At 35.7% G+C, this 19,868-nt stretch overlaps 3 protein-coding genes across 5 annotated transcripts; 2 read left to right on the top strand and 1 right to left on the bottom strand.

Moving 5' to 3' along the window:
• The first annotated feature begins 266 nt into the window (after positions 1-266).
• Positions 267-9,025, top strand: LOC136818597 (uncharacterized). Of its 2 annotated transcripts, XM_067074928.1 has the most exons (15): positions 267-420; positions 728-793; positions 1,250-1,519; positions 1,772-1,909; positions 2,152-2,298; positions 3,432-3,713; positions 3,866-4,049; positions 4,419-4,621; positions 4,972-5,073; positions 5,313-5,491; positions 5,679-5,915; positions 6,360-6,471; positions 6,735-7,025; positions 7,801-7,932; positions 8,423-9,025. In XM_067074928.1, the coding sequence occupies exons 2-15, from the start codon at positions 736-738 to the stop codon at positions 8,575-8,577; spliced, it is 2,490 nt and encodes an 829-aa protein (XP_066931029.1). In that variant the 5' UTR covers positions 267-420; positions 728-735; the 3' UTR covers positions 8,578-9,025. The 2 variants fall into 2 exon arrangements, with proteins under 2 accessions (XP_066931029.1, XP_066931030.1); XM_067074929.1 differs by lacking the exon at positions 6,735-7,025 and having other exon boundaries at positions 271-420.
• Positions 9,026-10,713: 1,688 nt separating this feature from the next.
• LOC136818567 (serine incorporator 1-like) lies at positions 10,714-12,159 on the top strand. The gene has a single exon (XM_067074890.1). The coding sequence runs from the start codon at positions 10,714-10,716 to the stop codon at positions 12,085-12,087; it is 1,374 nt and encodes a 457-aa protein (XP_066930991.1). The 3' UTR covers positions 12,088-12,159.
• Positions 11,822-19,174, bottom strand: LOC136818568 (mitochondrial ribosome-associated GTPase 1-like). Of its 2 annotated transcripts, XM_067074892.1 has the most exons (13): positions 19,039-19,174; positions 18,514-18,578; positions 17,791-17,895; positions 15,251-15,340; positions 14,914-14,970; positions 14,535-14,652; positions 14,039-14,103; positions 13,858-13,897; positions 13,571-13,627; positions 13,266-13,347; positions 12,704-12,792; positions 12,253-12,369; positions 11,822-11,908 (listed from the first exon to the last, which is right to left on the bottom strand). In XM_067074892.1, the coding sequence occupies exons 1-12, from the start codon at positions 19,133-19,135 to the stop codon at positions 12,275-12,277; spliced, it is 960 nt and encodes a 319-aa protein (XP_066930993.1). In that variant the 5' UTR covers positions 19,136-19,174; the 3' UTR covers positions 11,822-11,908; positions 12,253-12,274. The 2 variants fall into 2 exon arrangements, with proteins under 2 accessions (XP_066930993.1, XP_066930994.1); XM_067074893.1 differs by lacking the exon at positions 15,251-15,340.
• Between the last annotated feature and the right edge of the window lie 694 nt (positions 19,175-19,868).

The following is a 19,868-nucleotide window of genomic DNA, read 5'->3' as shown; positions in this document are numbered from 1 at the left end:
TCTTTCATCTGTTGGCACACTAGAAAAAATCCACTAAGAAATTCTTCATTACTTGAACCTCCATAATTACAAATCTCTTCCTTGTTTGGGCTTGGTTGATCTTACGGGACAGTCTTTGGGCCTTCTTACAACCCTATTACAGTATTACAGGGTGGATACAATGTATTTGAGAGAAGCTTTTATGAGAGTGAACAAAATAATTTAAAGGAATGTGCAATCAAGCATTAAATCGAACAGAAATATCATGCCCAAAATTTCAAAAAAATATCCGAAGAAATTGAAACTTGAAGAATTTTTCGAACTCTTTTATGTTCGATTGTTATAATTAATATTTTCTTTTTCACACCTCGCAACATGGACAGATTTTGACGAAAAAGAAATCAATTGGCATCCAAAAGCATTGAATTATAGATTGTTAAGGTATGCAACATTTTTGGAATCAGAGGGTTTTGTTCAGATAGTCTTTCAGACATTTCGCCAAATTAACTTAACGTTCTTAATGGGTTGTACAGAAAATGAGTAAATTATAGAAAGAGATCAAAACAGATCCCGGCTGATGGCTTGAATAAAAATTTCATCGTGATTTTTATTATAATTTCGCATGTAATATCAAAGTTTTTTTTGCAAAACTAGCTTTCAACGAAAATTTCTCGCTCGGCTTTTAAATTGCTGAAATCCGCAAAAAATTTCATAAGAATACGTATAATATAATTTATTTTCTTTACAGGATAGAAAATGAAGAAGATAGGCTTTTTGATTTTCCTGGTTGTGGCTTTTGTTGTAATCCAATCGGGTAAGAAAACAACACATTTATATCGGTGACACCTCGCTTTCAATCTTGTTGATAATTTCCAGCGCGATCAAGAGAAGATGAGAAGAAAAACCTAGAATATTTTAGCTACTTTATATTTGTGAAGACTATGTGTTGTATCCTGCGTTATGATACCTAGTAAGCTTCGAGCTATAGGTAGTACTATGTAATTAAAATCTCGATTGGTAATAGCACGTCCGACATAGTATTCATCGTTGTATTCCCCAAGAAATTTCAGGGATGTCTACGATTCCAAAGAGGTCTAATCTTCACTTACAACATAAATTGAAAGTAGCATGCTCCGAAAAATTCCTAAGTTTTTAGACATCTAAGGAATAGTTTCCAACGGAGGGCCATGTTTGAGTCAATTATAGAAGATTTTACTCGATCGAAAACACCTACAGTTATACTCAATTTTTACAATTCAAAATCTTCCAGGAGAATCAAAAACAGCTAAACGTGCAAAGAATCCTACGGTACCGAAGGTTGGAAAGCCGATGAAAGACCCACAAGTTTCAACGAATAAGCAAGGGAAGAAACTCACCAAAAAACTTCCGATAACAGATGCCAAAGCATCAGATTATGGGAAAGAGGAGATGAAAGGAATGAAGGAAACAAACACATACCGTGGAAGAAGCAAATTTGAAACAGGTCCTGCGCCAAAATTTCCTGAAGCACCGACCACTTCTGATGTAACTGCTCACGAAAGTAAGAATTTTTCTTATAAAATATTGATCCAAATGAACGGGTCATTTTATTACAAACATTTTGTTTTTTGTTGGAATTCTAGGAAAGAGAAGACCACGTACGTAATGATTTCACTAAGATTTCAATTTCCTTGATTCGAAATCGGAAATGAAAAAATTTACAAATAGCATAATCTAGAATCCCACACTAGAATCTGGTTGGCCTGGCCAAATAAATTCTGAAAACTGTCTGAACATTCAATATTCTCAACAGGTGAAGTGAACGGATGTCGAGATCATCCTTTAGCACAATGCAGTAAATGTTCCAGGGCTTGTTATGGACCAGAACATGAAACCTACTTGTTTTCATTCTGCAGAAAATCATGCGGCTTCTGCAACGAAAAAACAAATAGTAAGTACTATACAGGCTGTTTGTTTCTAAGTCCATTCGTACTGCAGTTGGCTCTCCATATCTTGCACCTCCATAACTCAAATTTCGCCATAAATCGAACAGCTTTTTCCTCACTGTTATTCAAACTCCTCATTAGCCGTGCAATTACTGACAATATAGTGTAGTTATCATAAGATACGACTGTTCACATTTTCTTTCTTCAAGTAAGTATTAATCTCAAATTTTTCACCGTCTAACTACAGCTTTCCACAACTTTTGGAGATTGCGTGCTAATTCATCCTTCTCACCGACCTGGATGTTGAAAGAAGTGCGCATGTACCACGAGGGTGATGGAAATGTCAACTTAGCCAAAAATTCATCACGCGCTTTTGCAAGCTCCGAATATTCAGGTGAGATTTGTACTAGTAATAACATGGTTTAGAGGGGCTTTAGAGGGTGATTTGGGATTAATACCTTAAGGGAAGAAATTTTCGCCGAAGACATTTTCGCGGAATTTAATTTCGCGAATTCGGGCATAATTCGCGAAATTAAATTCCGCGAAACACACCAAAATTGTTAAATCGCGAAATTGAATTCCGCGAAATTCGATTTTTTTTCTTCTTCTTTTATTTTGTTGTTTTTGACTAGGTATTACCAAAAAAAGATGTAGACAATTGATTTTTAAGCATTATAACGTGTATTTTTTATCAAATATAAACAAATATAAACAACTCCGTGATGCTTAAAAGTTAATCTAAGTTGATAAATTCTTCTCAATCGCGAAATTAAATTCCGTGAAACTTTTAAAATCGGCTCATTCGCGAATTAAATTCCGCGAAATTTGCCATTTTGAAACTCTGATTCGCGAAATTAAATTCCGCGAAAATTTCTTCTCGCGAAAATTTCTTCCCTTAAGGTAACCCCGAGGTTCATTGAAAACATTTCAAAATAGCCCGAACGTAGTGAGGGCTATTTTGAAGTGTTTTCAATGAAACGAGGGGTTATTAATCCAAAATCACCCGAGAATACCATGTTATTCCGCGTTAATTATATGGTCAAAAAAAGAATTGAAGAACACTCAATCGCTATTCTTTTCGAAACTTATAAAAACATTCGAAACTATAAGAAAACATTCGACTGACACTCTTATTTTGATTGGCTTAAAAATTTCGTACGATATTTTGTTAACCAATCAAAATATCGTACGATACTTTTCTTTCAACCAATAGAAATTTTTGTTTACATCAGGGGCTATTACGGATTTATCGCCCCGCTCGTCCTTTACAAATCTAAGCTAAATATAATCAACCATATAATTAGGGGAAAAACACCTTGGAGATTTTTCAACGTATGGTTTAAATCTTAACTAGAAGACCAGTAAGAATTGAATCCAAATTCATATTTGAATTATAGTAGATGAGATGTCATTTGCTCTCATCTTGAATGCATGCGTGAATGTGTCCAACATTAAACCCAAATTTATTCAACCCAAAATAATCAATAATCAAAATAACAGGCAATCTTTGATCTACTTCATTCCCAGGTTTCAAAGCTTCATACGCCTTCGATAACAACAATGATACATACTGGTACCCAGACCCCTATGGTCCAACACATACACCAGACAGTAGTGATTTCATTGGATTCGAATTTCCAGTCGCTGTTCGTATCCACGGCGTTCACCTTTTGAACGATGCGAAATATCCTTCGGCCGCCCCTGATAATATTTTGGTCGAAGCATCAGATGATAAATCGAATGGTTGGGATGTTAAATGGGCTATCCACAACTCAGAACACATCACTGATAAACGATTCGCAGTTCATGGTAAGTGTGCACGGACGAAGTTGAAAAAGTTTTATATAGTTTTAAATTTCAAAATGGTTTGCAGTAGCGAGAACTGTTAATACATATATGTCAATACATGAAAAATAATTGACCAGTAACACGCCATCAACAAACTGATCTCATCTTTTTAGAATGTCCTGTCCTGTGGAAGAAATATTACGACGCCGACAACACAGCATGGTGTTTCCGCTTGTTTTCACAAGAAAAATCATTTGAAGAAGCCAACGATATTTGTGAAGAAGAAGGCGCTCAATTAGCAAGTGTTGTTTCTGAAGAACAAAAGTCGTTCATCCTTAAAGATGTCAAGATTTGCTAGTAAGCAAGGATATTTGGTATTGTTAAGCTTTGAGTTTTAACCTTCTTATGATATGTCTATTTGATTCAAGTAATAAGAGGCTTGCATGTATACCATCTATACTTAAAGTGTACGTGATGAAAGATACCTTTTCTATTTATTGGGTCTGACTTCAATGAGCACTTTGCAACATCAATCACAAAGAAGACAATACAAAAAGGGGTAATTCAACGAACCCTGACTCTTATACATAGCTCGTATATATGATGCTTTAGCGTTCACATACATCAGTTCGCCGCACTGAAAAGTAGTGGAAGTGGCTCTGCTTTGCAAAATTTATAATCATAACTGATTTTTATATTGCACCATTTTTATCCCCTGTATTCCAGCAAAGCGTGGATTGGTTTACACAAAGAAGAGAAAGCATATTATTGGCTTGACGGATCAGACTCGTTGTACCACAATTGGAAAGAAGAACATTATACTGAAAGTCAACGAGATGATGACAAGTGTGTCCTTATGAATGAAGATGGAAAATGGGAATTGGAAAAATGTCAAGATAAAAATTACTTCATTTGCAAACAAAAAATGTGTAAGTACCAGAAAATGACGGATTTCATACGAAAGAACCTACTTAAAAAACAACCATTATTTTTGGGTAAACCCATTGTGAAAGATGCAGATGAATTTGTCTAAAAGTCATGAAATTTCTTTTTAATCATCTATCAAAACCAGTATCTAGGATAACATTCAGAGTTCTTAAACCAGCAACAATAAAGTAAGATGAATGCCTGTAGCCACTTGCTTCTAGAGATGTTGTACAGGCTACTCTAACCATCGTAAATTTCGAATGAGTCAGCCTAGTTTAAACCCCATTTCGGTCGCGAAAGATTATTCTCAGTCTTATCGAGGATAACTTTTCAAATCATTTTTTTCCAACAGACATTCGTCCAGAGGCGAAACCAGAAGAAGTACCAAACGTGATGCCATACGAACCAGAAATTCCACCAATGATATTCTACTATCCTCACGTCACTGAACCAGGTGAAGCTTACCTAACAAAATTATGCAACTTCCCCGTTCACGTTATTTATGACCAGTGTTGCCATGGTGACGTAATGTAAAGGGTAGCATATTCTGAATTAATAATATACCCACCACAAGGATTTCACGAAATTATGTAACTTAACTGTTTTTTTTTTCACCCAATACGTCACTTGCAACTAATCAGCTGCCCTAAAAGTATCACCCTTTATTTTAATAGGAATTTTATTTTATTTTAGTCGCCAATACCAAACATTTACCACAAGGTGTTTTCCCTGATAAGACGGGGAAATTCCCTGACGGCTCAGATGCAGAAGATGACGATGAAGACACTGCAGTGTCAGCCATACTTTATAAACTCGCTCTCAAAAATCTCGATGAAATTAAAGGACAAAAAGCACAAACTGGCACTAAACCGGTGAGGCACAGTCTGTCACAAATCAATTTGCTTTCTATGTGTTCTTCTTTTTGGTCCTCAGGACCTGGGATGGGATGACGATTCAAGTTTGTTAATTCATTGAGGAAAAAAAGCCGGTCTGAAATTAAAAATAAATGCACAATTTTAACAATTATTCTATTCACCTTTCGATCTTTCTTCTGTACAGGAAGGATGGCAAGATCCAACCAACTTCACCATGAAAGTCGATGCCATCGCCAAGAAGCTTGGCAACGAAATGAACAAAAACAATAGTGACATCAAACCATCTAATCCATTGGACGTCGTTGCTCTTCCACAATTGAAGGAAATCGAAACACCTAAATTGGACATGAGCAAGGTTCCAGGTGTCCCAAAATGGTCACATGAAGATAGCACCAACAATGATAATGGAAAACAAACTGGGGTAAGTTGGTTATTGCTAATATTCTCAGTTATGGTTAGAGAAATGGACCTTTAAGAGAACAATTTTAAGAACAATAAGGCTCAAAACCTCAAAAACTAACAACAATCAAAGAAAAAGGCTGAGTCTGTTATGATTAATGAGAAACAAAGTTTCATCCAAGAAGAAGAAACAAAACATTTTCAATGTAAAAAACACATCGTTTCACATGAGAATTCAACTAAAAATCAAAAAAGGTCCATATCGGGTTTTCAGCAACCTTTACCTATGCAAGCGAAATGGTTTTTCTTCAATGAAAATTAAATGACCAAGTATCCAACCCGGCTGGCACACAACGTTGTTTCAACGTTCACCTAACGTTATATGGACGTTATGAACATTAGATAAACGTTGAAACAACGATGTGTGCCAGCTGGGAAATAAATAAACCCATGTAAATTTTTGCAGCTCACGTCACCAGTGATGCAAGGCAAGCCAGTATCTAACCAACAACCTAAAGATGATGATGATTCAGATGAAAATGATGATCAAAAAGACAAAGCTAATAAACAAACAACAGGTATAAATAGTATCTTTATACTCTCTGACATTCTCTTTGAATTTCCTGTTGCAAATCTATTCCTAGTAAACTTTGTTGTAGGGATCTTTAAGATTAGGGTGTGGCTTAAACATATAGCCCTCCAGGTAGACTGTCCATGCTCTTTATCATTGATAAATAAAATAAAGTAAATTTTGAAATGCGTAGGGATTTCACATCAGACTTAGAAACAAATACGTAGAAAATTCTCATTCGACGAATCCCTTAACATGATTCATTCCCAGGTCAAGCCACACAATCTACAGGCCAGAAAATACAAGCACAAAATTTACCAGCAAGTATTGCAAACAGTCAAAATAATCAAAACAATCAAAAGAACCCAAGCGCTAATCCACCAAACCCCGTGCAACCAACCAAAGATCAAGCTAACAAACAGCAGGATAAGAACCCACCCTCAGGATCGACCCAGGGACCCGTAGGTAACGTGAAGCCACCTCCTACAGAGGAGCAAGGATCGAACCCAGATGCTTCTGTTGGAGAAGCCGGTGAAGAAGGCAAAGAACAAAACGAAAAAGGTGAGCTTCTTACCTTTTGACTGTTTGCAATACTTCCTGCCAGTGGCGTTGTGGTAGGGGGGAGGGCACGCCCCCCCCCCAGCAGAGCTTTTTGGAAGGGGCGCCGAAGAGCGAGGGGCGCCAAATAAGATTGTTTTAAACGCCCCAATCTTAAAAATCATACTTTATGCGCCTTAAATTGCGCCCCAAGACCAATTTTACTGAAATAATTTTACATTACTTGCAATTGTTTTCGCTCGCTTCGCTCGCAATAAAGTCAATTGGTAACTTCTTTGCAATCTAGCTAATTTATGCCTGGGCAAATGAATTAGTAAAAGTTTAGAAACTGGTGGGTTGGGCACTTCTTTGGAAAATTGGGGGCGCCATTTTCAACAAATTGACTTTGGTCCCTCCAGAAAAACTTTCCCACGACGCCACTGCTTCCTGCTTGTAATGTTGGTGTGCTCTGGGGCTTTGGAGAGGATGAACAAAAAGAAAAGTGTTTTAATGTTCTTGATTTAATACAAAGTCACATGGCGTGGAAAATTTTTATACAGAGACTAATATTAAAGTCATGCGATGTTCCCCGATAAAAAGGATTTAGGAATCTCTTACAAGACTTTTTCAACCACCTAAAAGACACATATGTGTCTTTCAAACTTTTTAAACTCCTCCAGCTCTTGTTCTACTTTAGTTCACAAAAAGATAACTCGAAGATGGAGTGTCTTTAGATCCTTTGAACTTACCAATTTTTAATTTTCACACTCCTCCACCCCTGCTTTTCTTTACTCTACAGAGGACGATGATGAAGATGAAGAGGAAGATAAAAACGATCAAGATGAAGGAACCATTGTTCCCAACAAACCTCCACAAAATAAAGACCAGAATCAAAAGAACGCACAATTAGCTGGCCAACAAAATACTAATTGTAAGTTGTTCACATATACCTTTCAACACTGGGTTCTAGTAATGATCAGCATTGGTATAAGAAAGCCCTTGTCAATTTTAATCCCCTCGGAATAGCATACTGAATTGCAATCTCTGAAAATTTCGGCCATTCATCTCCAAGATCAACTCAACAATGCCTATGAAATGATAACTAATAAATAAATTCGAAAGGTTTATGCTTTAATCGGATGATTTTCGCGAGATATAATTTTGCTAGTCAAAAAGAAAAGTCAGGATTTGATTTCACGTTTGTAGTGGTTCAACCCGAAAAAATACAGAATTTGGGATCCACGCAGATCGAATTTCGCGAGTCTGGATTTTCAAGCGATTTTGCAAAAAAAATTGGCGAATCTTCGAAACGTCCATCCGATTAAAGTTTTGCATCCCGGTTAGAAATTATGATAGTAAAAACTTCCTTAGTTATACGAATCGTAATATCTTACCAGAAGAAAACTGTTCTTTCTTTATAGATCAAAATCGGTTGGTGAAGAACCCATTGAGCAGATTACACATTGGACGTTCAAAAGTTGCCAGTACCGCAGACGCCGCTGAAAATGGCAGTGGATCTGGAGATGCTGAGACTAAAGAAATAAACGATATTTTAGACTCAATGAACAAAGAATAAAAAGAATAAAAATGTACAAATTGAATGGGATCTTTATCAAGAAGAAACAATTACAAAGAACATTTTTCTTGGACGAAGAACGACATTTTGATGCTGTGATCGAAGTATTTAACGCATTGTAGTTTTTGTACAAAGAAATAATTGTAAGCTAGGTACAAAGTACAAATGAGATTTTCTCAGAATGGATTTCTCGCCTTAATTTTTTACCGTAATTATTCTCTGAAAGGGAAATAATGATACCAACGGAATTGTGACTTACACGTGTCGAGGGGGATGGTGATCTTCGCCCACTTATGAATTACCAGATTCGAAGGTAGTGTCTAAGTATCAGCAACAGTTTTTTTTGTTAGGAAATTTATTTTTCTAAAATGCACAATGATTGCTAAATGTAGAACATAGTTTTTTTGTATTTAAATTTTAAGAAAATAGACAAAAATATTATTAATGACATCGGTTAATATACTTACCCCTAGATATCAATAAAGGTCTTCCTTACATATTTGTCGATGATAATTTCTAATGCTTTTTAAGAAAGGCTTTTGTAGGAGGGATGCGATTTTTCCAAATTTATATTCTCAAATACCTTAAAAATAAATTTTGGCGGGAAGAAAATTTAGCGGATTTGGTCAAAACCTGTCAAATTAAGTTCCCGCCAAATTTAAATTTTCCAACCATCCGCCAAATTTAAATTATTATATTTATTCCCCCAAATGTCTGCTATTTCAGGCCTTAAAAGAGGTTTTTTATTATATAATAGCTATTTTTGGACAAAAATGTCCTTCATAGACCAAATTAAATTCCCGCCAAATTTGATTTTTCAAGTCATCCGCCAAATTAAATTCCCGTCAAATTTCTTCCCAAGGTAATCCCCCCTGTTGAGATTCTGTGTTAAAACGATTCTTAAACCACCTTTATAATTAGTGCGGGTTCAAAATATTTTTTTGAAAGGTGGGATTCAGACCCCTTAGCACACTATTACATTAGCAAACCCCTGATACCTTGGGGAATTCTGATAGCTTAGAACCTCTAATTAACAGGGGAATTCAAATAGCTGGGGAATTTTAAAAGTCAGCCTAATTCATGGGGATACGAAAACCTATCTGGCTTTCAAATCTTAGGAGCTTTCGAACCAATAACTATGCTTTTAATTTCCGTATATTTTAACACGTTGCTTTTAACAGAACAAAAGATATGATTAAAAATACATTTCTTTGTGGAGAGTTGTAACTATGGGGACGAAATGCATATCATCTTCAAGGACTTACCTACAGTGCCTAACGGTACAGGTTCAACAGAAAGAAATTTCAGGTTTTCTTCTCTACAATTTCAAAAAGAATAAAATCATATCTTTTTTTTTTAGTTTAAACTGAAACCTTACGGGAACTAATCTTAGTAGGAACTCACAAAGCCCTTTTCATATTTTTCAAATTTTTTTTTTTTTTTTTTTAATTTCAAAACTTAATAAGCGGGGGGGGGGGGGTTGGAAAAAATTTCAAAACTTAATGGGGGGGTTGGAATAAAAATGTCCTGGGTGGAAAACTTTTGAAAAGGAGGCTAATACAGCAGAATTAGGACAAAAGAGGGAACTTTCAGAAACATTTTCCCAAAAATCGAAAAATTAATTAGCGGGGGGGGGGACGGCTATTAAGTACCCGAGAGTAATTACAAACGACATACACTACAAACTAAAAAACAATATTCAAACAAAAACAAGCAAAACAAAACAAAACAAAACAACAATAAAAAATATACTGAAAAATACTCAACAAAAGTTTAAACCATTAAAAACAATTAGAAACAATTAAACAAGAAAGTCTGTTGCTCATTTCAGCATAACTAAATCCTATGGAATATCGAAAATGAAGATTTGAGGGAAACAGTGGAGTTTAGGAAACTAACAGAACTGAACATTGCAAACTTCAGCAACACTGAAAAAGTTCTTGAAAAGGGTGTTGAGCCTTCATAAAGCGATCTATTGATCTTAAACTATTACTTGAAAAGTTGTACGGTTTGTTAGTCTTACAAGCTACTTGCAATGAAAGCAAAAATGAATTTTATGGATGATGGATATTATTGATTGACATTCATCAATCAGTAATTTTAGAGCTTAGTGGTTGATCAAATCTTGTTAAAGACATGGCCAACACTGGTGAAAACATACTGTTAAGAATTTCAAGAATTGACGAATTATTCTATTGTTGCACCTGGCCACTGCCTTTACTATGGAATGCTCTTTCACTACCAAAAATCCGTTCCTCAATAGCCACGCGCATGCGCTATGTGGGAGCACTTTTTGTCGTGACAATTGTTTCAATGATATTACTATCTTCGTTTTGTTGGAGAATCTTATCTCGGACAGTTTGTCCGAAAATTGGATACAAATATTGTGAATTTATTCATGGGCCAGCGCCAGTGTATCGGATATTCTTCGGAACGTTCTGCTTTTTCTTACTCTTGGGAATATTCACCATTAATGTACAAAGCAGTAAATCAAACCGCGCCATCATACATAATAAATTCTGGTTCACTAAAATGTTACTTTTAGCATCGATCGTGATTGGTTATTTATTCGTACCCAGGTCATACTACACGGGTGAAGTGTGGCATTTCTTTGGTTTGAACGCTGCTTTCGGATATATAGTGTTACAATTCATTCTACTTCTAGATGCAATACATACAACAAATACTAATGTCATTAATTGGATCGACGATATAGAAAATAGAGATTCGGCGCGTTATTGGTATCTGTTGCTATGGTTACCAACCATCACCATGTACGCTTTTTCAATATTTATCGTTGTTAATTTTTACAAATCGTACAGTTCTCAATCAGATTGTGTATCGAATCTATTCTTCATAACTTTCCATGTTTACATGTGTTTGTCAGCAACTTTCATTTCCATTCATCCCGTAATACAGGCTGCCCGGCCCAAATCCGGGATGCTCCAATCATCTGTCGTTTGTGCGTACTCCTCATACACGTTATGGATGACGTTAACGAACGAACCAGATGAAGTTTGTAACCCGACAAAAGATTTCCTTTACCCGGCTGATCCCATCCAAAACTTACAAATCATATCAACAATATGCATCACGTTTTTCATTTTAACCATTTTTAGTACCCGTATAATTGAACAACCGCAATACGGGAAAGTGCGAAAAAAGACCGGGCCAGTGGTGACGAGTTCGGGAACGGAAAGAATTGAGAATCGATTTGAAATGACTTACAACGATGAAGAGAAAGGTGTGGAATACAATTATTCTTTCTTCGCGTTTACACTAGCGTTAGGCTCTCTATACATTATGATGTCAATCACCAATTGGTATCGCCCTGAAGAAGAGGAGAACTTTACTGTTAAACTTATGGCGGGATGGGGCGCTGTGTGGATTAAATTATGTAGTGGCATGTTTTGTGTGTTTTTGTACATCTGGAGTATGGTTGCACCTGTTATTTTTCCATATTCCTATAAAGATTTATGCTTTTACGATTCCGTTTTCATGACCAAATAAATAATTACACTTATGGAATTATTAATGCAGTATCTCAGATTAAAATCCGAATAACGCTTTGTGATTATAAAAGGTACTCGGACGTTTTGATTTCTAGAGCCTTTGAAGATGACGTGGCCTAATACAATTACTCTTACATTTGTTAATAATATTAAATTAAGCTACCTGCCGAGGGAGAAACCTTTTTTTACGTGACCGAATCCAGAGTAAGAGGTCCGAGGTGACCTCGTCGATAAGCATTGATCAATTTAATTGAACACTTTCGATAGTCTGGCTCTGAACCTAAAAGGAGAGGAACCAAACTAAAAAATTACCATCAAAAGTTTCCGAAAGCCCCCGAATGAAAGCCATTCTACCTAGTGGCTAATTTTGGGCGATTTGTTAAATTTTGAGTTCATAATTTTTTCAAATACACCAAAGTCGCCATATTTTTATCACTACCAAAATTAATTCAAGATTTACGAATCAACTTCTTTTGCTTCGAAAACAAGACTAGCGTGTAAACAAGAACCATTCTACCTGATTGATTAATTTTGTTGTATTTAAATCGATTTTTAGCGGGGATTTAATTTGGCGAATGTTCAATTTTGTAAAAGTTTGGGGGGTTTAACCTAACCTCTCAAAAAGTCATATTTTTCAGCAATTGATTGCATCAAGTTTTCGAAATCGTCCGTCGGGCTATCGAGGCCACATAATTCAAGGTATCTGAAAAAAGATAGATAAATATATCAGATCATCAAAACAGAAAGGCACATTATACTGGCCAACGTAACTTCTATCATAACAACTATCTGGTCTGTTAAGTAGTTACGAGTAGTTAGAGTGATTGTTTTCAAACAGCTTATTCAGAAGGTTTTATTCATTAACATTTAAAGACCAGATAGTTGCTATGTCGGCATTACACGAAGTTACGGTACCTACGGTGCCCTTACAACACATGCGTCATGAAAAAAAAAATGAAACAAATGAAAGCTAAAATTGCATGGGAAGCGATTTGCAAGATAAAGCCGTCAAAATGACCACACGAAAATTCTACAAGTATCCTGGACAAAAAGGGTTATTAGGGGCCTCGGAACTTTTCAGATATTCAGATGGTAGAGCATTTTGATTGTACGAATGTAATTGTAAGCTTCGTCTACATCATTTCGTTGGTTTGACACTAAAAATATTTAACTTACGTTTCAACTTTTTGCTGATTCATCGCATAAAGTAGGTAGTCGGCTATTACTTCTTCTCCTATTACGTGATCAGGAAAAGTTCCTAAAAAAGTCGAGGAGAATTAAAAACAATCCTCGTAAGATTATTAGGTAGTCATATATATCCAGTGTCCGCTCTGTCAATCTCGGTATTGAGCACTGTGTTGTAAAATTTAAAGTCATTTGTACAATATATTCAGTGCCTTATTGTCGAAAGGAGAAATAGACACCATCTAATACATAAAAAGAATATTGTCCACAGTTTCTTTCACAAATAATTCAAATACCCGTTAAAGCCAATTTGATTCCAGTCATCGGGTCTTTTAAGTATGGCGAAATGATACCTTGAAAAAAATTATAAAAATGATGAAGTTTGTAAATTTAGATAACTTTTCAATACTCAATGTATAAGTATTTTTATAAACAGTCCGAGAATCTCTGCAGCGTATTAGTATTGCGATTCTCAACCCTGGTAAAGGCGTCGATTTAATTGCTAAATGAATTGTGGTGCCATATTGAACATCGTTCAATGAATCTGAAGGAATGATATTCATTCATTGAATGAGTTTAATACCTGGTGTGTCAAGGATGGAAATCTTTGGGTTTCGCGATATCTGAAAAAGAAAATTGGACTAAAAATTGCCGTATCCAGAATGATTTATGAAACTTTTTAAGTCCTTGATGCCTGGAATAAAAAAATATTTATCTAGCAAAAACAGAAACCATAAAGACATATCGTAAGATGAAATACTTACCACAATTTTTGTCAGTACAGATCTGGTAACGCCTGGTTTCCGCCCAACTGGTGTTGCTTTACCACCTATGAAAAGTTTATGGAAGGAGAGATTTGTCAAAAACTGTAAGCCTTGAAATTCAAAAAGCAACAGAGATTAGTATTCATTACATGAATTCCTTTCAGAATGTAGGTAGCACAAATTGAAATTGCCTTGGATTACACATTGTTTTTTTAAGAAACTAGTTTTACCAAGCAGCCTCAATGTTTCTTAAGAAATCGGCCTTTTGAGCCTTAAATGTTTCTTACATGTTTCCAAACTTTTTGACATAATCAGCCTCATGGAAGGCTGGATTGGAAGGTTCTTAAAAGAAACCGTATTAAAAAACGTTATTTTCTCATTCTCAGCCTCAGCATGTTTCTTAGATGTTTCTTAGTTTTTAGGCATTCTGAGCCTCGTGTTTCTTAAAAGTGTGTTTCTTAAAAAAAAAAACGTGTAAAGTTTGTTCTCAATTTACCTTTTCTCAAGTAACGTTGTCTTGCGGCATTAATAAACGAAGATTTGCCAACATTTGGAACACCGCATACAAGTGCTTTAAAAGAACTGTCATCCAACGCCTTCATTGGCTTTCCACCCTGAAAAATGAAGTTAAAATGAAAATATTTCAGAAATTCGATTACTCGATCACCAGTTAACGAACCATTTGCTTCCATAACTTGAACTATCAATAAAGCAAGCAAGTTTGTGTTTTCCGTAGATCTTTGTGTTACACTCTACTGTATCTAAAGGTTACGGAAAAAGTCATAAATAACCAAAAAGGAATAATTCATTTTCAATATTATTTTGTGACCGGAATATCGAAGCTGTTGCGTAAAAAATTTACGTAACGAACTTACGGCTATAGATTTTTGTTCATTCTTTTGGCGAAGAATTTGTTTCAAAGATCTCATCACCTAAATGAATTAATCGTTGACATAATTGACAAAGAATCATAAGCTTTAATGTGGTTCACTGGTGGGCTGAGATTTTTACAAATAAAATGTTACATTGGCACCACAGTAGACTGTGCAACCAATTGTGCTGCGATCAACAATGTCATGATGTAGAGAAGACAAATAGAGAAAGACCCACTTATTAAATGGACTGAACTCATATGTTGAACGGCGAAAAAGAATGCGGTTATTACATTTCGATTTTTCATGGACTGGAATCATAAAATGACAACTTAAAAACCTCTGTGAAGATTTCTTTTTCTTTCGTTTTGCAATTGGTGTAAAACGTTTGGACTATGTTTTCTTGAGACAAATTTTGCTCACAAACTTCCTGAAAAGAAACATCAGTAAAAGAAAAGTTACAGTTTATTAGTGTCGAACTCGATTCTGTGGATTTTGGTTTTGACCTCCTGACGCACTTGAAGCCTGATACCGTACCCTAGAAGGCGCACCTGCGGTGAGTCACTTACCTTAAGGTGCCCCCCCCCCGACCACTAACGTTAGAAAACAAATGAAAGTACAGTATGAGGTCCATCCAATTCATTTCATTTGGTTTTCCCGTAACGTAAAAAACGATTACATTACCGGTGTGACAAAAAAAATTAACTCCCCTAAATAATGACTCCCCGGTCATAATAAACTAGTAAATGAAGACTCCCTAGAGTTGCTATTTCCTAGGAAATCTTGACCCCCTTTGGTTTAAAATGACTCCCCTCTATCATCTATGACAAAATTATTTAAAAATTCATTTGGCTATCCAGGGCTAACTCTACAGACCCCCGTAAGAGAAATACTCCATCTGAGGGAAGCATTTCCTTCAAGAATTTTTAGATTTGGCTCAAAGTTTGTATACTGTATACTTCCCTCTTTGTAAGATCATGTTACAAAATACTGGCGAGAAACCGAATGAGGAATAAACGTTTAAACTTCGTGTCTACCGACAATTACGTGAAAAATCTGTTCAGCGGAATACCATACATTTTGAAAATTCTTAAAGTCCCTTGAAAAATGAAAGAATTTCGGCAAAAGGTGGGTGTCAACGACGAAAATCAGCTCTGCGAAAAATTCTTATTTCATAGCCTTGAACGAGAAAAGTAACGAATTAGCAAAATTTAGCATCTTAAAGCAATTCTCAAGAGGTTTAAAATCTGAAAAACAGGGGACAGTAGAAATCAACGAGAGAATGCGCTTGTCACAGTGATCTTTTAGAAGAAATATTTACAGTAATCCCAATGTGATGAAAGTTAGATACAGTACGTCCATAAAAAATTAGTCCTCCGTCTTTGAAGTGGTATAGCTTTTCGAATTTTTGGTCAATTTTGAAAATTCTTCCACAGTGAGATGGAGCATTTTTCAGGCTTTCCAAAAGTATAACTTTTCAAAACAAGCCTCAAAACATAAAGGAAAATCGAAGTTTTAAGCAATGCTACAGTTCAGTGGCTCCGTAATCATCAATTAAATATTAATCATCAATTAAATCTTTTGTCTATCATTTTAAACTAAAATCTTATAAAAGTTGTCAAACCGGTTTTCAAGTTAATTTATCGTTAAAATTGTTAAGAACATAACTATTAGTTAAAAACTTGATTTTTAAGTTTTAGAAATCTTTTTTGAGCAAAGTCTTTGTACTTTTGAATGGAGGGGTAAAATTTATGAAAAATTAATTTTTCTATCGAAGGCTATGGCACTTTTAAAACAGAGGACTAATTTCTCCTGGACGTACTGTATAAATAAAAAGACAACTTTGGTAAAAACTGTAACAAACAGATCACACGGCTATAAAACAAAGGAACGTACAAAAGTTTTTCTTTAAGGACCTTAAAATGATACCTGGAAGATCTATTAGAAAGGCGAAGGAAGAATATCTTGCAAAGACATTCAAATACGAATGCTAAAGGGCCCTTATGTATGGATATATATAATAAAGTAGTGTGAACAAACAATGACTACTTTGGGGGGGGGGGGAGGGTCATGATAAACTAGTTTATCTTGACTTCCTCAGCTTTTTTAAGGGGAGTCATTATTTACTAAGGGAGTCAATATTTCCTAGGAAATTTCTACTCTAGGGGAGTCATTATTTCCTAGTTTATATTAACTGGGGGGGTCAACATTTGCGGGGAGTTAAAATAATCCGCTACACCGGTATTATTTCGCAAAATCATGTACTTGAGGAAAAAAAATAAAACAAAACAAGTCCAAAAACCCTATTTTTAGCCATTTTTTGGCTGAAATTTACTAAAAGTTTTTTTTCCGAAAATCGGGCTCCGTCGCATTTTGGCCACCACTATTTTGCACCTTTGTACCAAAAATCAAAAAATTCTGATTCAATCCTGAGAAAAGTTGGTAACAGACGAACGAAAACAGGTTAATTTATAGGACCTCCAGTAGGTTCAAAAAATAAAATCCTACTGATGACATAGAGAAAGGAATACTGTGATCATTTCGTTTGTAACTGTGGGACAGTGGGACAGAAGAGGGGAGAGGGAGGTAGGGGAGAGGGTAGAGGCCAGTTATAGGCGATTGATGATGGTTTCCATTCTTTCTTCTCTCTAGCAAGATTCATAGCCTCATCCCAGCTCAAATTTAAAGTTTTAAAGTCATTTTTGATTACACTTAGCTCCATGTTGTAGGTTTCCCTCTGGGCCCCTGATACTCGGGTCCTACGTAGGGAAAATTCTTCAATCACCCCCAATAACTTTCACACTTGACAGGCGATCCTAAAAATCCCATGCACCGACGACGAAAACCCTTGTCAGACATTCTAAAATGATATTTATTAACCTTTGTGAGACTTTCATTAGCCAGATCGATTTTATTAATGAGTAGAATTCGAGGTTTGTGCGCATAAAGATATTCGAACTGTTTGTTGCAGCTGGATAATGGAACCTAAACACGAAAGAAAAAATGCATGTATAATCCTATAAACTGATGAATGGGAATGTAGAAATAGAAATCGTTTGAATTTGCTGGTGTTTTTCGAAGATTAAGATTTTGACATTACTACAGGCTGTTGAGTATTTTCAAACACCCTCTACGCTTTTTTACCTGCTTGCAGATGAGGAATCTGAGATCCTTCTAGGGGCAATACAAGGAAGCTAAATTTTCCTCGCTAAAACAGACTGCTACTAAAATGGTGTTCGGAAAATAGGCTTCGCCGGAGAACTCTTCGAAATCTCAAATACTTTTACACCAAACGGAGCACTTTCAGCGACTTAACAACGAACATATTAATAATATATTAACGCATTTAATTCTAATGCTAAATTAGCACCATATGATGATCTTAATATACTGTGTTGGTAAAACACAAGCGGCGGGTTTTTATATTTGCATTTTTGAAGACGGATTTTGAAGACGTATCTGTAGCGATTTGGAATAACCCGCAGTTTTGACCCAAAAAATGGAGGACGGTAAAAGTGCTGATTTACCGTCATCCTCAGTTAATCAGGATATAGACAAATGGGATAACACAGATACATAAACTCGCTACAGTAATTTACTTACACGAGCATCACGAACTTCGATGACGCAATCACAATTGTTCACCATTCCCCTCATCACTTGCATCCCTGGCAACCAAGAAAAAAGTAAATTATAAATAATAACTAAAGGTAGCCTACTCCCCAGTGAAAGTGAATGTGCTCCACGTTATGCCCCAATACACTTTTTCAACCGTAGCCGCCTGGTCAGGCGCGTGCTACTTTATTATTTAATTCACCACCCTAAACTCGATCCAACCCTTTTTACACTTTTTCTATTGTCTTTAGGTGCGGAAAAAAGACTGGGGCGGTTTTAGGGTGGTGAAACAGATAAAAATTGCCCGCACGGCAATTGGCGCGGCTACGGTCGAAAAGGTGTATAGCTTCCTTTGTCTTTACTTACATAGCTTTCTTTCATGATTAACATCGGTTAATGTAACAACTATCTATATATCTAAATATCTATGTCGTCGGCTTTGAGAAGGAGAATGTAATGATGCAAAAACTCCTCAATGTAAATATCATACAAACAATTATATATCCACAGTACCTTTAGCCATGTGGAATGGTAAAACTTTGTGAAATACATCGGTTGTGAAATAGACTGGAAACTTGAACTGCTTTCTCACCGCAATCGATGTCATCATTTGTTTTTATATTATTTTACTTTCTGTTACTATCCTTAAAATAAATAAAGAATAAATACAGGATAAATCACAGTCGAGATTGTTGAGGCTCTTCTTCCCCATATATTTAAGTTTGGCGAAGTTTAGGTATTAAGCTGTGAATCTTTTTCTAAATGGTCGTATTTGAAGACTAGTTAGTAGTACTTTAAGGTAAGAAATTTGGACGGAAAGAAAATTTTGCGGATTTAAAAATGAAGTTAATTAAATTAATTCCAAATTAAGTTCCCGCCAAAGTTAATTTTACGTAGGTACTTTGTAGTTTCCCTAGATGGAGTAACAATCATCATCTGATTAGAATATAATTTGACGCAGATGGAGTGGTTTCATAATCCTTGAGGAAGAAAAGTTGGTTGGAGGGTGGTAGTAGATCAGACATAACGGGTAAAGCCATAATCTTCTTAAATAGTATAGTAAGACTCTTACTAATCCCACGTCTAACCAAAATATGCTCTAACCTTTACATCCTAATTCATTTATATTAAGAGTGGAGAAAAAGATTTTATCTAATGAATATTAACATCATTTGTCTTTACTGCAGCAGTAAAGATAGCAATTATCATTTGTTAAAGGATTGGGCATTTTAATGTGATTAAGTAAGATAGCTCGACGAGTCAGTCATCGAGAGACAAAGTAGATTCATTACAAACATTTAAAAATAGGTTTTCAGAAGTTTTCCTGTGTTGAAAAAAATGAA

Source organism: Clytia hemisphaerica, unplaced genomic scaffold, assembly GCF_902728285.1.
Source record: "Clytia hemisphaerica strain Z4C2 unplaced genomic scaffold, Clytia hemisphaerica genome assembly, whole genome shotgun sequence".
Taxonomy (NCBI): Eukaryota; Metazoa; Cnidaria; class Hydrozoa; order Leptothecata; family Clytiidae; genus Clytia; species Clytia hemisphaerica.
Note: the sequence above shows the minus strand (reverse complement) of the source record. Positions and strands in the feature narration are given on the sequence as shown.

Bases quoted from the DNA above. Each gene is read 5' to 3' on its own strand.
- LOC136818597 (XM_067074928.1), top strand. From the start codon at position 736: ATGAAGAAGATAGGCTTTTTGATTTTCCTGGTTGTGGCTTTTGTTGTA. The intron at 2,299-3,431 runs GTGAGATTTGTA...CTTCATTCCCAG, and splicing joins TGCAAGCTCCGAATATTCAG to GTTTCAAAGCTTCATACGCC. The intron at 7,933-8,422 runs GTAAGTTGTTCA...CTTTCTTTATAG, and splicing joins TGGCCAACAAAATACTAATT to ATCAAAATCGGTTGGTGAAG.
- LOC136818567 (XM_067074890.1), top strand. From the start codon at position 10,714: ATGGCCAACACTGGTGAAAACATACTGTTAAGAATTTCAAGAATTGAC.
- LOC136818568 (XM_067074892.1), bottom strand. From the start codon at position 19,135: ATGATGACATCGATTGCGGTGAGAAAGCAGTTCAAGTTTCCAGTCTAT. The intron at 14,653-14,913 runs GTAAGTTCGTTA...TTCATTTTTCAG, and splicing joins ATGAACAAAAATCTATAGCC to GGTGGAAAGCCAATGAAGGC. The intron at 12,370-12,703 runs GTTAGGTTAAAC...CTCTCCTTTTAG, and splicing joins AAAATATGACTTTTTGAGAG to GTTCAGAGCCAGACTATCGA.